The 17,121-nt window shown below is 38.1% G+C and overlaps 1 protein-coding gene across 1 annotated transcript in view; it reads left to right on the top strand.

Annotated features, from left to right (window-relative positions):
• The first annotated feature begins 205 nt into the window (after positions 1-205).
• The window catches only part of neurl1b.L (neuralized E3 ubiquitin protein ligase 1B L homeolog), a 54,495-nt gene continuing 37,579 nt past the window's right edge, over positions 206-17,121 (top strand). Inside the window, exon 1 of the mRNA XM_018252167.2 lies at positions 206-486. Within this exon, the coding sequence (XP_018107656.1) occupies positions 456-486 (31 nt within the window). The 5' untranslated portion in view covers positions 206-455. The remainder of the gene's footprint in view (positions 487-17,121) is intronic.

Below are 17,121 nucleotides of genomic sequence, written 5' to 3'. Positions count from 1 at the left end.
GATATTTACGTCATATATCATAAATACATATCTGTATTTTTGCGTGTTCCCTATTCCCAACCCCGCAGCTGACACACACGCTGCCCCGCTCCCCCGCTGAGCCTCTTTTATTCATAGAGACAGAGCTTCACACAGAGTCAGTCAGAGTTGAGAGATGGGCGTGTCACACTTGACGGGAGGCGTATCCGGATTCTCAGTCCCGCCCCGTAGTGCTTGAGTCGCTCAGGCTGTGGACGCAATTAGACGGCTTGAGGCTGCTGTGCCGTGAGGAGGGAGGCAGGGAAAAGGTTACTGCTCGGCAGCCTCGGAGTTATCAGCGCATCGTGCTTACACACAGTGGGAGCGGCCAGTATCATATACCAGAGAAGACAGGGTTAAATGGACCTTCAGTGCCCGGAACTGGGCAGTGTGACACCTTACAGCTGCTGCAGCACCCATTGGCATCAGATCGGAGCATGGGGAACACGGCGCACAAAACCTTGCCAGGTGAGCTAACAATCTAACACCTTGCTGTGTGTGTGACTATGTGGGGGTACATACACTCATTTCACTGGAGGAAAGAACGACTCTAGGCACCTGCTTTCTTGTATTGTGCCAATCAGTGCCCATACACAGCTTCATTGGACCCCAGCCTGCTGGTGGTCAGTCTCCTGCCCCATTGTGCCATTGGAAAGTTTGCCAATCACATTGTCTCCTGCCTTGTGAATTAATGAAAATTCTGCTGCCATCTCTTACACTGTATCAATATCAAACCTGTAGTTTCATTGGATGCTTTTGGGAGGAACAGAGATCTTAGGGCTACGAATGAACCATAAACACATGGTGCTATTACAGGGTATGATTCAAAGTAGCAGTACTGCTTGTATCACTGCAAAAGTGGCCATTCCATGGTGCTGGATTAGTTGGCATATATGTACAGTATCTATCATATCTATCTATCTATCTATCTATCTATCTATCTATCTATCTATCTATCTATCTATCTATCTATCTATCATCTATCTCTATCTATCATCTATATCTACCATCTATCATCTATCTATCTATCTATCTATCTATCTATCTATCTATCTATCTATCTATCTATCTATCTATCTATCTATCTATCTATCTTTCATCTCTATCTATCTATAGCTCTATCTACTCTATTTTTCATCTATTATCTCTCTCTCTCTCTCTCTCTCTCTCTCTCTCTCTCTCTCTCTCTCTCTCTCGCTTTCTCTCTCGCTTTCTCTCTCTCTCTGTCTATCTATCTATCTTCCATCTATTATCTATATCTATCTATCTATCTATCTATCTTATCCTATCTATCTATCTATCTATCTATCTATCTATCTATCTATCTATCTATCTATCTATCTATCTATCTATCTACTATATAGCTTACTCTTTCTATTCATTGATCTATCTTGTTCTATCTTTTGAGCTGTATCTGTTGTTTTGATATCTTCTGTATCTGATTATATGTACATGGCTCTAAATCTATTACAGGTACCTTTGCCGGCTTGCCAAAAGCTAACTATAGCAATACATAACCAGTAGTCCTCAGTCAGATTTTATCTACATTTCTCGAGCTAGATCTATCAACTAATTACTTACATCTCTATATCTGTGTTTCTGTATAAGTTGACTTTACCAGGGGTGCCACACTTGAGAAACTCCAGATAAATGGCAGCTACCAGCAACCCTTAACTGCCGTGGGATGCTGGGAATTGTAGTCCAACAACAGCAGAGGGCAGCATTTTTACTAATATTACTAAGTGGTGAATAGCCTTTTTGCAATACTTTCATTGAGGCTATAAAGCACTACATATATTTCAGCATAAGGGGCTTAAAATAAAACCTTTGTTGGGGGCCAGTTCTGGTTTGTAAACCTGCAGTTCTGTAAGGGATGGGGGCAGATAAACTAATCTGCAAAGGGTTCAAGTGGAATAATCTGAGAATTGAATAGAGCTCGTGGAGTTCTGCACATTATACGTTTAGTTCCTGCAAAAAGAAACCTTTCTTGCACCCTGGCAGTTGTTCTCTTCTTTCTACCTGGAGGGCTGGGTAGTTCCTGGGTAGGGAACATTATTCAGTTTATAAAAGAACCGTTCAGGGGAGGGAGGGGCATCATTTAAACTTTTTTGTTGTTTTTCTCAACGGCTGTTTCCATGTAGCCTGGTTTGTTGCTATGTAACTCCGAGCACTGGTTGAAACCGTGTCTCTATCAGTAAGGAACCGCCAGGATTCATGAACAGGTGCTTCTTCTGATCTCTAGTGGGATGCACAGGCTTGTTACGATTACAGGAAAATAGTTAAACTCACTCTGCTAGGGCACTGGCTTTTATTCCACTTTTCATTTATAATCCACATTTATTTCCATTGAGTTCCATCTGCTGTGTTTTTGTTGTTGGAGAATGTAGGGAGAGTCCTTGTTGTGTGAATCACTTGTCAGCCATTCCGATTATGCATTCTGCTTTTGTGATTGTAATTAGGTAGGTTCCCAGTATCGGCCAATCCGGACAGTATCACTACCTGCTGCTGCTGCCATTTGTAGGACTTTAGTTCATATGAATGGCAGGTGGAGTTTGTCATTGTCAGAAACATGGGGGATATTTACAAAGGCAGGTGCAACCTTGTATTGGTGCAGTAACCCATAACAACCAATCTGATGTTTACTTTCATTTATTCAACTGCAGTAGACTAGGTCAAAGCTAGTTTCGGATTGGTTGATGTGGTTTATTGTACTTGCGAAAAATTGTCTTTACTTTATTTCTCCAGTGAGAGAATTATGACCATTTCCTTGTTCATCCATTGCTCACAAAAGCCTTTACACTCTGCAGTACCCTTCAGTGGAGCCTGTTCATTAAGTTGTACAATGTCCCATCAGCCTTAGAATACGACTTTAGAAAAACCAGAGCTATTTTATTACATGACTTCATACGAACCTTAAAACTGCCATTTCCTCTTAACAGCAAGACTTGACTATGATCTTTGAACAGAATGGCCAGAGCTAGATAAAGTGTACAGTATAGTTGTATCAGTGGCATGCAATCACGAGACAAGATAGAACATCACATGGTATATGTCTTTAAATAGACTTTTGCTTAGGGATTTTTAAAATAGTAGAATTTAGGAGTTATTGATAGTATTCAGTTTTTTCCTTTATGTTACAAACCAGGTCACAAAGGTCAGCCTTTATTAAGTCAGGTTCCCTTTGCAGTGAGTTAGATTGTAAGCACTTTTATTACATTACTCCGCCCCAAAGATTTTTTTTAAGTCGCAGTGTCCAAAAAGTGAAAATTTCCTACGTTTAATGAACCCATGTTGATCAATTACCAGGAGCATTTACAAGTGAAAACAAACTGGTTGGTTGCTAGAGTTACTAGTCCTGGGCAGACTTTGCAGTTACCGTGCAAGGGTATCCCTGCTTCCCTAGGAGATTATATTTTACAGTGAACACATCTGTAAACTTTGCCCTTTTTCTTGTAATCCTTCTTTTGACATGTTATTGTGAGGCTTTTATCTGAGTCTATTCATATTTATAACCTTAATTATGTTCTAGGAATTCCGACTTGAACTCATTGTACTCCTAATTGTAAATGATTTGTGGGTTTCCCTTGCAATAAAACAGGCTGTATATTGCATTTAGTGACCTTGTGACTAAGTATATTAATTGATCGCTTGTTTCATTCTCAAAATATCTCTGACGATCTTAAGTATTGGTTAATTTTAGATTTGTAATGGGATGTACCTGTGCCATACACACAAGGAGGCTATTCCATGTATTAATAACTCAGTGTGCTGCATAGCTTATCTCATTAATTCATAATTGGCAAAGGCAATGAGACAGAAGGAACCAATGATGGGTTTGAACTGCTGCACATTAATTGTATGTAGAAATGGAGGAGGGTACTTATTTCTACTTGCTCTTATTATTTATATAATATTGTACTACTTACTAAGGAGATAAATCAGAAAGCCTATAAAAAGAAGTTGGTGGAGCATACAGTCTAGGACAGAGATGGCCCAACATTGTACAAGTACAGACCTTCCCACTTCTAAAATCTACTTCTACTGGAAGTTGTGGTTTCACAACAGGCAAAAGCTCTTTTGAGAAGAGTCTTATTCCCTGGCACACCATATAGTACAGTCTCATGGAAAAGCCTTTGTGCAAGAGTGCAAAAAAATCCAAAACATTTACCTGTAGACTGTTCAGCCAATGGAACGGTGACAATATTAATGGGGGGTGATATCTCTAGGAAGATGAGCATTTGTAGTAGGTAAAGATCTGTATTGGTGGGAATAATAGCCACTGGAAAGGGAAGGAACTGTGGCTCTAGAATAGCAGTTATAGTAGTGCAAGTTTGTGCCTATAGTAATCCTGGCGATAATAGCCTCTGAGGTGGAACTGCTACTGGTATTATTGTGTGATATTGTGCCTATAGTAACAATGGGAATAATGGCCTCTGGCATGGAACTGTAATGGTTGAATAGGAGGTATCATAGGGTTATGTGGTGCCTGTAGCAATGGAGATAATATCCCCTGGGAAGGGACTGTGGCTGTGAGATAGCAGGTATAGTAGGGAGAGATTGTGCCTATAGTAGCAGTGGGGATACTAGTCTCTGGGAAGGGACTGTGACTGTGGGATAGCAGGTATAGTAGGGAGAGATGGTGCCTATAGGAGCAGTGGGATAATAGTCTATAGTAGCAATGGGATAATAGTAGGGACTTTGGCTGTGGGATAGCAGGTATAGTATGACAAGGCAGCACAAACACACAATATCATTGGCCAACCTGCAGTCCTTATGTAGTTTTGTTGAAGTCCGATCACCACAACAGATGGCCATGATATCTACAACTTGCACATCTCTGCGTGATAAAGAGAGAACTTTATTGTATCTTTGCACTGAAGTTAAAAATTAACTGATCTCAGTAAAAGGCGTGGGAGTTGTCACCTTTTACATAAATTATATACAAATAGATAAATATGCATTAAAGAGCCTATGACTAAGTGCCCATAAGGCACGAAACACGGAAGGCCACCCTCTGAGATGTTCCTATTTGCGTAATAAAACTTTTAATTTGCATCTATGTTGGAGTGAAGACCAGTGTTTTGTGCCACCTTACCACTGAATTCTACATGTCAGATATATATACATGTCAGGGTAATAAGAGAATACCTTTTATTTGCTTTAGAAGAGCACAAGCCCTATTTTATGGCTGCAGTATGAGTATGAGTAAGCTAATTTCTTATGGATTTTTATAAAGCTGCAGCAGAATATATGTCACTAATGTTTCTGTATTGAACTAATTCTTACAATAAACATCATGGAACAAATATGCTTGAATCCTTGTCTGGAACATTTATCAGACAGAACTTCACGGCAGAGCACCAAAGAGCAGAGATGTTCATCTCGGAAATGCTATTAAGTAGCGGCGTCATCTGCTTTGGGCAACATTTCATTCTGTGAGGATTAGCCTTGTGCCTGGACGGCTGGAGATGGAACAGATGCAGGAGCAACTCAGCTGCCTTTGTCCCACACTTGGTACACAAGTGGTACAAGGAGAACAGCTGAGATGCCTAAATTGAATCAAGGTATCGGCTTCCAGATAACAAGTTCCATGTTCCAGACACAATGACAGGGTGGTCAATAATATCTTGATTGCAACTAGTGATCTATTAAAGAAGAAATACTTTGTTTTTATAAGAACAGATGATCTTATTTTAATTTCCCCTATTAGGCAGTAAGCTGCATGAGAGGAATTTTAGTGTATGCACGTAAAATACCTATTGTGCATAAGACTGGGAGCCTGTATAATGCCTTTAAGAATGCCTCTAAGAAATAGGTTTGCATTCATATATATATATATATATATATATATATATATATATATATATATATATATATATATACAGATATACAGTAGAAGGAATGTATTGTGCACAAAATAGGTGTCTTTATATTCTCCAATGTAAAAATACACTTTATTGGCAAGCCCTGCTGAAATAAAGATAATATTTGTTATAAACATGTAAATGTTCTCGAGCAGATCCCTCTTCACCTTTTGTATCAACACGGTGTAATTAAGGAAACCTTTTATGAATGCCTGTGAGATCCAGGCTTCTGTTCTAATGCTCTTAGGGAAAAATGACATAAAAGTAATTACAATAGGCACTAAAAAGCCAGTGATTTATGCTAAAAATAGCATAGCGTTATTGCCAGGGGTCTAAGAACATAGTCTGTAGCTATGTGCCAGCTTAAAAAGCATTGAACCCCCACACAAGAATATATGAATCAAGTTTATGCGTTCTTAATTTAAATTGTAAAATACTGAAAATTCCTGTGTCCCCAAAGACATTGATCTCTGCATATTTCTAATTATGCTTAGGAGTGGGTGTTGCCAGATTATACTACTGAGGCATCCTGTGGCCCTTAGACAACCATGACAGCACTAGTAGTGATTGTAGTTACAGGGGGCTGTTACAATAGCTATCTGTGTTGGAAGTCTTCACTGAAACAGGGCGCTATGGGTGTTCCTATTGAAATATGAGAGAGATCTTAAATAAATAACTTAATGGAAACAAATGGAAAGTTACCCCAGTATACAAACATTCTTTTTTTTTTTTAAATGGTTGTTTTGGTCTGTCTCAAGATATTTTGTTGGTTTAAGGTAATTTTGCGTGACAGCACCATCCATCCCTGTGTTGTTCCTGCAGAAGTACAGTGCTACAGGGGATCACGTGACTTTTTGAATTTTATAAAATGCAAGTTGCACATTAAAGAAAGAGGCATCTGCTCTGAAAGCCAGCCACACAATAAAAGCCTCTAGCAGATGGTCTTTGTGCGAGGATACTGGGAGCTGTCAGCTGACCCTTCAGCAGAATGTCTGCTCTTTTCTGCTTTTCCCCTGCTAACCCCTTGTATTGGCCGAGACTCCCTGGAGGCAAGAAGTTAACTATTTATATGCCTGGCATTTAAATGGTATTTATTTGGATGAGCACTGCACTGCACCCAGTATGGGTCAACACATTTCCTTGTTGGTAGAGAGGCCTTGCTGTATTATTTACATGGAACCTGTGGCTCTCCAGAAGTTATGAATAAATCCCATTGTTCTGAGAGTTGTAGTTCAACAATATCTTGCAGGTTGTATATTGCCCAAGACTGATTGAGACCAAACTTTGAAGGAAACCAAAACATGTTTTTTTGTTCAGCTCCACTCCTATTTCTCTTTTAGTCACTGATTCTCAAACCAGATATATATTAAAATGTGCAACTGATCAGAAATCAAAACTAAAAAGAAGTTAATTTTAAAAACAAAAGTGAAAAAACAATCTATCATACATGAACTGTGACTTCAACATTGGGCAAGCCTCAGACAGTTAATTGTCAGACCTGTTGGATAATCACCGACCATCTTTCAAAAAAAAAATCTGTAGCTTGCGGCAGATGAACAGTAAGGCCACACGAGGAGATTCAGGGAGATTTTGTCGCCTGGCTACTAATCGCCTCGTCTTTTGAGCAACTATCTCCCTGAACTGCCTCAGCGTTTTTCCCCATAGGCTACAATGAAAAGTTGCCTGCGTTAATGCACACACGGCGATGCGTTTTCAATAGTTGCCTGAAATTGCCTCACTGAGGCAACTTTGGGCAACTATTGAAAACGCATCGCTGCGTGTGCATTAGCGCAGGCAACTTTTCATTGTAGCCTATGGGGAAAAACGCTGAGGCAGTTCAGGGAGATAGTTGCTCAAAAGACGAGGCGATTAGTAGCCAGGCGACAAAATCTCCCTGAATCTCCTCGTGTGGACTAGCCCAAAAGCTCAATAAGGAATCTAAGTGAGTGATACAAAACATGGCCAGGGGCAGAATAGAAGCACAGCTTGACCCACAGAGGTGACAAATCCTGATGTGCTACTTTGGAGAATGTCATGCTGGTTCTAAAACCAAGAATCTAATAATGAATGTCGTTCTATTGCTTATGGGACTGTAATTGGATGAAAATTAAAATGGTAGCGTGTACACTGCATTTGTTCATATTATTCTGGTTGTTATACTGTTGGCATAACACATTCTATACTTTAAGCAGTGGGTGCCCTTCACAAATGTAGTAGAACATTAACTCCCAGCACCCTTACCCAAATGTGGCAGTCCCAGACCATAGCTTGGAAGGTGGTGATAGGTTGGTGAGACTCTCTGATGATCTCCAGCCCAGTATCAACAACATTCTGCCCAGACAGTACCAACTAGTTAGTACCGGCAGCTGGGATTCCTGAAAAGGAAAGAGGAAACTGGCTCTGGATCTCACAACAGACAGCATCTCGATCCACAGACATGGTACAGGCCTCTGCACTCTGAAAAGCAGCACAGAGGCCTACGGCAAGTTACACATTGCAGGACACAGTCTGCAAAGTACTACAAATGGGCAATTGGGGCTTTTTTTGTGGCTTTATAAAATGCCTGCTTTGTAACTGACCCCTGTTGTTTCAATGCACCACCCAATGTCTTTTCTTTTTAATTAAGACAAAATTGAGACAAAATGCACTTTCTCAGGCAGTATGTCACATTTGACATTACCCTATTTCTGTAGCACTATTGTTTTGACCACATTGACCATATGCAGAATTGTCTGCACTAGATGAGGACAGGTTCCTCTTTGTGGTATGAGGAAATGCCCAGAGGAAAATATGTTCCCTTTCTATACGTCAGGATAGGCCTTGTGAGAACGTACTGTATGTATGTAAAGCTGCTTATGATATATATATACAGTATATATATATATATATATATATATATATATATATATATATATATATGCAATCACGCATGGACAATTTCCATGTGTTTCCAGCCTAAGTGGTACTGCTCCCTTAGTCCTATATAGGAAATTATCTCTTTCCTTGTAATTTAAACAGTATGTGGGAGCCATATTGAGCGTATATATGTATATTTTAATATACAAAGAGACAAGAGGAAGGAAGGAGGTCCCTGTCAAGTACAGTTTACAATCTAAGTATTGTGTATTTGTGTGTTTTTTTTGTTTTTTATTAACACGCTTGTGTAAAAATTCTCTTCTCTTGCAGGGAAGGGTTTATTTTTAATTGGATGTGTTCAAATCCAGTTAAGATGCTCTTTAGCCACACTTTATAATGGTTATAGTTCATCAACACCTGATAGATTTTATAGGTTTTAAATTTGTAATGCAATGGTATAAAAAAAGAAATTCATTAGAAATTCATAGAAAAATAGACACATTTTCTAATGTGACAGTACACATTAGGTCATTTGCCACCACTGGTTTACATTTCTGCATATTTAATGATTCAGTGTCAGCCGCTTCTGAGTTCACATGGGTTGATCAGCCTTTTCAACATAACAGTAGAATGGGTTGATCAATGGCTGTTTGGCTATATACCTCTGATCCAATTGTTTCTCAGTTAGCAAAGGGTTTGGATAATGCTAATGGCTCCTTAATCCGTTTGGCAACTAATCATACCAAAGTGCTAATATGGATAGATATACCAACATGATCAGTAGGAAATGGCACCACTGTGGCCTGAATTCAATGTGTTCTCTCTCCCATTCTTCTGATACCTTGTTGTTTGCTCTTTCTTTCTCAGCAGCTTCTCTTACTATACATTACATGTTGGCCTGGCTGTTTAATGCATTAACAACTAGAAACATGACCGTCTCTTCTAAGGCCAATGTTCGAGCACTTCTTGGCATATTTCTTTCAGTGTGGTTTAGTCAGTATTATTGCATAATACTTAATCCAGATTTTTTTACGTAGAATATTTGTAAAAATCCCCATGATTTCTTGAAGCAATAATGTACTCTATATTTCACATATGTTTCTGTTTAAGTAGAAAACCCCTCTAGCATTCACCCTCTAAACGTCTCAGAGTGTATCAATAAATTAAGTCACTGTAGGGTTTAAGTAACTTCACAGTGAAATCTAAAGCAATACAAAGCTTGGAAATATTCCTTCACCCCCCCCCCCCAAATAGCCTCCTGTGAGGTTTTATTCACAGAGTTTGTTTAGTATTGCTAGGAGCCAATGTTAATTGTTAACAGTAATAAGGCCATAAATAATCGGCAATAGCATGTTCAAGGCATGAAGCTTGTTCAGACTAACCCTGGCCTGTATCTATATGCTCTACTGTTGGCCTTCTGCAACAACAATTGTGCACTTGCCAATAATTTTTTTGGACAGATTTTGGGTTGCCTCATTGTACCCATTATTATAGCTTCTTATACAGTCTGCATATTGCATTGTTTTTTTATTGATCAATTCCCTGTATTCTGTAGATTACACAAAGCAGCCATTAATCTCAATGGATTTATTATAAGCATAAAGAATGTATATTTTATATTTCCAGTAGTAAAGGAATTAGGTTGTAACTCAGTATAGGCAAGGTAAATCATTGTGTTGACACGTCATGTCTGGGGGTTTTGATGTATTTGACGGAACCTCCTATGTGGGGAAGTGTATAAATAAGAACACTGTACAGTCACCACTATGAAGTTGTTCTCTACAAAAGTCATCTTATTGGTGGCTCCTGCAAACTATAGTTTGTGGGTAGTACCCTAAGCATGTTGGAAATCTCTATTTCTGCTTTTCAGATTAGAAACTTGTGGTGTTCTGTTCTTAGGATCTTCCCTTGCTTGGTTGGCTTTCTACATAAAAAGAAATATTTTTTATAACGTCCCTGACAAATTCCACTTCTTCTTTTAAGTGTGGTGAATAAAGTGTTTTATGGCTGTGTAAATTTTAAATTAATCTGAGATTCATCCCAGTTCATCTGCAAAGATTTATCCGGGAATCCCTCCTTTAGCCTTTAACCCCTGGCATGGACTATCCTGAAATTATAAATTACATACCTGGCTGCCCTAAAGGCATACCTCCTTCCCCCCAAAGAGGTACTGTTTAACATCTGCTGAGCACAAAATGGAAGAAGCTATATACTCCATGGCAAAAAACACATATATAACCAAATTTCAGGTTGGTTTGGCTGCAGTTAAGCTAAGTGAGATTGAGAAATCTTTAGTTCTGTATAAAGCCTCTCTGCACTTAAAGGCAAGCTCAATCCCATTATATATTTTAGCTGGGTTGACCACTTTACAAACCACATGTACCTCAATTCCAGAACAACATTCATATAGCTCCCATTCAAATGTATCCCAAATATGTGCTTCTCTTTTTGTATATCTCCCAACTCTGCCTCATGCTGAAGCAATCACTTATAACCCCCTTGTGCATACACAGTTGGCATTCAACAGCTGTCCCTAGGCAAGGATCATACTCTGCCACCGGTGCACTGGATTCCAGGGGTAATACAAACATAAAGCTAGTTAGGTAGGCACAAGCAGCTGGGGGCCTAATGGGAGGCATATTGATTAATTTATAATTCTTGCTGTACCTGAGGGATAGTCTATGAGAGAGTATATTACTAAGGGTCTTACCCTTTTAAAGTGGACTTGTTCACAACACATGACACTGGGTCACAATTACCTTTTTTTCCCAGAGTGGATTTAAGGAGAAATGTCAAATTGGCTATGTTTTCCAAGTAGCCCTGAAAGAATTTACTTACATTATGTCCAGGTTTCTTTGTCAGTAGTCTGTTGGGGTGAGCCCAAGACAGTCAATCTTCCAGTATACATTTCTTAGTTTACAATAAGAAACAAATAACCTTGGTCTCTTTACTGTGAGAAGAATCAATATTTAATTAAGGTTAAATGCACAGACTTTGACCCTACACTGGGCAAGAGAACCATTTGGTACACTTTGTGGGTGGTTTCTTATGTTTTGGTGGTCTCCTATACAGTGAAACCTCATTACATCCCCTAATTTTGTAATTTTCCCTCATTTTTTGTGGTCCCGCTAATATATAATGCATAATACATTTCCCTAATTTTACTTTTCCCCAGGTTTTACACGATTTTTTTCTGGTCCTCCGAAAAACCTGAAAAATGGGTTTTTACTGTATTCAAAACAAAGGCAACAAACAAATATATAAGTATATACAGTAAAACACTAGTTTTACGTTTCCCAGGGGATGATGTCAATATGGTGTAAATTCTGGAAAATGATAAAATCTGGGGGAAAAACACTGCTTTCCTGTATGGGACTGGGAAAAAACATTATTAAAAATATTACACCAGGGACATAAAATCAGGGTTATACTATGTATGTATGTATGTATATATCTATCTATCTATCTATCTAGATACGGATATATAAAATTTTGTCCAATGTAACTCTACAGTATGTAATTTTCATATGTGACTTATGTCAGTAACTTTGTATTTGACAAAGCTGACTAGCAGCATGTATAACAATAACACCATACAAACTTTACATGGTATGCTACACAACAATTAAAAATTCTTTCAGGTTTTCTTACTCATTAATACCTTGGTTAGGCACATGTCTAGAAGAAAACAAAATGTGACCTTTCTGTATGTATGCATCACAAAACAATGACCAGCTGCAAACCTTAAGAGAGACAAATACTTTTCTAAAAATACTTTTTGTCATAACTTTATAAATTGTAAAAGTTTCCAAAGGTGCATAAACATAAAAACATACAGTATATGAAGGCATATTTCACACTGAAACTGAGCTTTGTTAGACCAGAATAAAACCTTTTTCCTCAATCTCTGCTAGCTCATCCTTCCAAGAACCAAAGAAATGGCTTCCATCAGGATCTGCTATACGATCAGTTTACATTTCATTGACCAAGAGACATGACATTCCTGTACAATCACACAACATGGATCCTTTCAGAATGTGTTTATCAGGTTAACCCCCTGCACTTTTAATCCCATTACTTTTTGTAACTAAGTCATCTTCATAGGCACAGCTCTTCTTATCGAACAAAGTTGGGTTCGGCTTGTTATTAAGGTTATTAGCTTTCGCATGCCAGAGAAGGTTCTCCATGTGCTGCACTGTCCGTTCCTAAAAATACATTGTCGGTGTCCATTTTCAAAAATACAAAAATGTTTTGTACTTCAACCTGAGAAGCCTGTTCAAAAGATGCCCTTTGTGACATATTGCGCATGGTTAGATATATATATAGCATGTTTAGTGACAGCTGCAAATACATATGGAAAAGCACTGAAGGCAAGCATTGTGCCACCGCTCGTTCACGTCTGCCATTTGCTTTGAAATACATACTTCACCGTGATTCCATGTACACTGGTTAGCTTAGGTTTTGATGGTTCTCTCCTATTTTGGATTTTGAAGGAGGGCATGCCCAAAATAGAATACAATTAAACTTTTGTATAGATTTCATTATTTTTGTTAAATGTAAATAAAAAATTGTGTAATCTTTTCATTGCATTGTAGTGACCCTGACACTGATATGACTTATTTCCAAAATAAATGGATAAGCTCATGAAAGTAGTAGCATTGTACATTAGCATGCCCACTATAAACAGTGTATGGTTTGTGCATACCGCCAAGCAGAGCTACAGTATGTGGCTTTTATGAGTGGTGTCACTGCAGGGTGGATGCTTGAGGCCACACATAGAAACAGTAACCAAGACCCTCAGGGCAAAATAAACATTGTGGCTAAAAGGAGTTCACGTGCATATGCAAAATCAGAAGGGAATGTCATCTAATCCTTATGAGGGCATAGTTCATTGGTGGCACGGGACATTCCTTCCCTGAATGTTTGTATTTGGCCACATAGTAGTGGAATGCAATACTGCTTACCTCGGCAAGAGCCATTCCATATATTTTTGGAGTCTACTACATTTACAGCAAATGGGGAAGTAAAGCTACTTTTTTTGCAGTTATTCATTAGGAAAATCAACCCCCCTTCCCCCCCAAAACTATTTTTAAGCAGTACTGCTTGCCTAATCTTGATAGATATTTTTCACACAGATAGACCGGCAACTCCTTTTATATGTGACTTTTGCCAACAACCCCACCTTAACTGATTTTTTTTTTAAAATGTAGGTCATCTAGATTTAAGAGTAAATGAAAACAGCAATGGGTCATAATATGCCTTTCCTCTCTTTGTTGCCATAGGGAGAGGCATTGGTATATTTAGAACATTCACATAATCTTAAGCCTTTGATCCTTCATCATTCTTCGTGCCAGTTCATTCTCCATGAAACCCAGTGTACAGTGGGATGAGCCCCTTCCTTTTCTTTTTAAATCCAAACATATTTTTTTCCAAAGCTTCATTTGGGATATAGCAAGGAAACTGTCAACATCCTGAACAGCTGCATTTTTTATAATTCCACATGATACCCCCTGAGACCAGCAGCCATAGTATGGAGATATTTTTGGTCAGACTACTGTCCCTTTTTGCTGTGACTTGCATAGTCTACGCTGGCCTATCATTTGAAAATATTTAACATTTTTGTACAGGTATAGGATCTGTTACCATGGAACTTATTATTCCAAATTTACAGGAAGACCATCTCAAATAGAGATTTTTAAAAATTATTTTACTTTTTTTAATAAACCCTGTACTTGTGCTCCTAGCTAAGATATCATTAATCCTTATTGGAGCCAAAACAATCCTATTGGCTTTATTTAAAGTTTAAATATTTTTAAGAGATCCAAATTACAGAAAGATCCCTTATCCAGAAAACCCCAGGTCCCAAGCATTCTGGATAACAGGTCCCATACCTGTATTTGCTTCTACAACAGCCATGTATTGTTATCATAAATTCTCTGGTTTAAATTTTTTCAATAAAGTGTTATTTTCCCTTTGATTTACTCTGACCTTCAAACAGATGACTTTGAAGAACATTATACATAAGATCCATTTAATTCTATATAGATCTAGAAGCACTCAAATGAAAGTGTCTATTAGGAAAGCTATAGAAACATGAGGTGACTTGCTTTGAGGAAAGAAAGCAATCTCCCCAGGCAGGCAGAAAAATAAATACATCAAGCCTTTTTATTTTTTGTATTTTTAAATATAATTTAATGGCAAATATTTTGTCAAATGTTTTTACTCAGTTAAAAGTTTAACCTAACTTCAGAAATATGCTGCCTTGTAAGTAAGAATTCACTGAATCCAGGTTTCGGTTTGGGGATTAGGCTGAATCGCAGCACTTTTTGAAGGATTCCACAGTGTTTGGCTTAACCAAATCTGAACCTTTCTAGTTTCTTTATTTCAGATCATGCATTTGGTCTTCTCAAGTTATAATTTGTAAATTAGAGTTTGGATTTGGTTTGTCATTTAACCAAACCTTTTGTGTATTCAACACAAAAATGTTAGATTCTTAAAGCCTTCACAAATAAGGCCTTTTGGTCTCATGTTATCATTTGTATCTGCTTGTTGCATTGTTTGTGATTGGTCTGTTTCTGTTTATCACATTATTTGTATTCTCCCCAGTGTATATTAAAATAGCAGAGAATGTTCGGAGCTACAAAATCATTGGAGATTTTAGATGATCTCCCTCTATTAAGGCAAGAAACATGGCATTCATAAGTAGGTGTTAGTCAAAGGTTTGTATATTTGAATGGGGGAAAGACTGTACTTTCCTGAATAACACTTGTATAACATAGTGAAAGCTGCTTTTATACATGTAATTGGGTTCTAAGTGGACAAAACGGCCATTCATCAGGAAATTGGTGATTGTGAAACCAACAGCTGAATACAGGGAGGCCAGTCAAAATGACTGAGCCATTAAAAGAAGGGTTACAGCTTTTTCTGCTTCCATTTATCTTCATATAGACACAGCTCAAATCACATTAAAGGAAAATGGTACCCTCTAAATCTGAGCCAGGAGTCTGGGGCAAAACCCCTAATTAATAGATTGAAATCTGTCTTGCAGTGAAAAATTTCTGTATGTCTGCATAGATTTTGTGCCTCCTACCATATCTGTTTGTTAAAATTCTTATACATTATTCTGTTTTCCAACATTTATAGCACACATTCTTCCTAAATTCTCTGACAAGCCTGTTCTTATAGCATGGCTCCTAGTAAAGCAAACATGATTTTCCTTTTAGCCTGCAGAAAATCCCACACCCAAGTATGGGGGCCCACTACTTCAAGGTGGTGGCGATATAATGTAGAAATTCAGGTTTAGCCGACAATCATCGCTTCTTTTTTTTTCCTGCTCCAGAACATGAATTGCTCAGTCTTGTTGCTATTGGAGATACAGGAATACAGAACAATGGTCTAAACCGTTTGTGTGCTGGAGGCTGACAAATGAAAGATTATATGGGGGTTTTTCTTTTATTTGACAATGACATAAGCAGATTTTGCTGGGAAAAAAAGAAGAGAACATTTTTGCTTTTCACTGCCTCAGGCATATAGTTTAACATAAATGAGCTGGTAACCTTGTGACTAGCAAGGTAGTTCATTTGTCTGGGCTGGTTAATTACAATCAGAAGGATACTTTTATTTAAGCAAGTATTTTATATGATGTTTGTTTTCATTTATTTAATTCACTTTTTATTTGATACTGTATGTTTTTTCACGTTATGCAGCTCCACTGAGACTTATAATCTTTCATCTCTCTGCATGTGGAGTGTAGATGAGAATATAGGAAGAGGGTGATGATAGTAACACATGATGATGGACAGGGAGTGTGCAGAAATAAGGGGGCTTATAAGATGAAGATCTGTGTCCAAAAGGTTCTATACTGGAGACAGGCAACCCTTACCATGCCTGTGAGCTATCCGAATCCCAAGATCTTCCCCACAATAACTGGTCTGCAACAGGATACCATTATTTTTTGTACACTGTCAACATTGTATCTGTATTGTCAAGCCTACAGCACCACACCAAACCACCAATTTTCTGTAATAACTGATGATAATAGGAATAAAAATTGCTGTATCAGAAAGTTAGATAAGTCTGAGCCCATGTGTTTCTTGAATATCTGAAAGCTGTATTGCCTATTATTTTGCTGAACTAGAATGTTGCCCCTTCTCATTAATTAGTCTTTAATCAGTAAAGCTTCTTATGGCCCCCAGCACTTAATCATAGGCACAGGGAGGTATGAAATGTGTAAGGCCCGTTTTTGGATTCTAATTTCCATATATTTTATGCTTTATTGATAATGAATGATGCTTTGTTTTTGAATAGTGACTTTTTAGTAGTTTTTGACAGCACTGTAGGTACTTTTGTTATGGTCAGTATACATAGTCTCAGCATGGACAGC

This window comes from Xenopus laevis, chromosome 3L, assembly GCF_017654675.1.
Source record: "Xenopus laevis strain J_2021 chromosome 3L, Xenopus_laevis_v10.1, whole genome shotgun sequence".
NCBI lineage: Eukaryota > Metazoa > Chordata > Amphibia > Anura > Pipidae > Xenopus > Xenopus laevis.
This window is presented reverse-complemented; position numbering and strand designations above follow the sequence as displayed.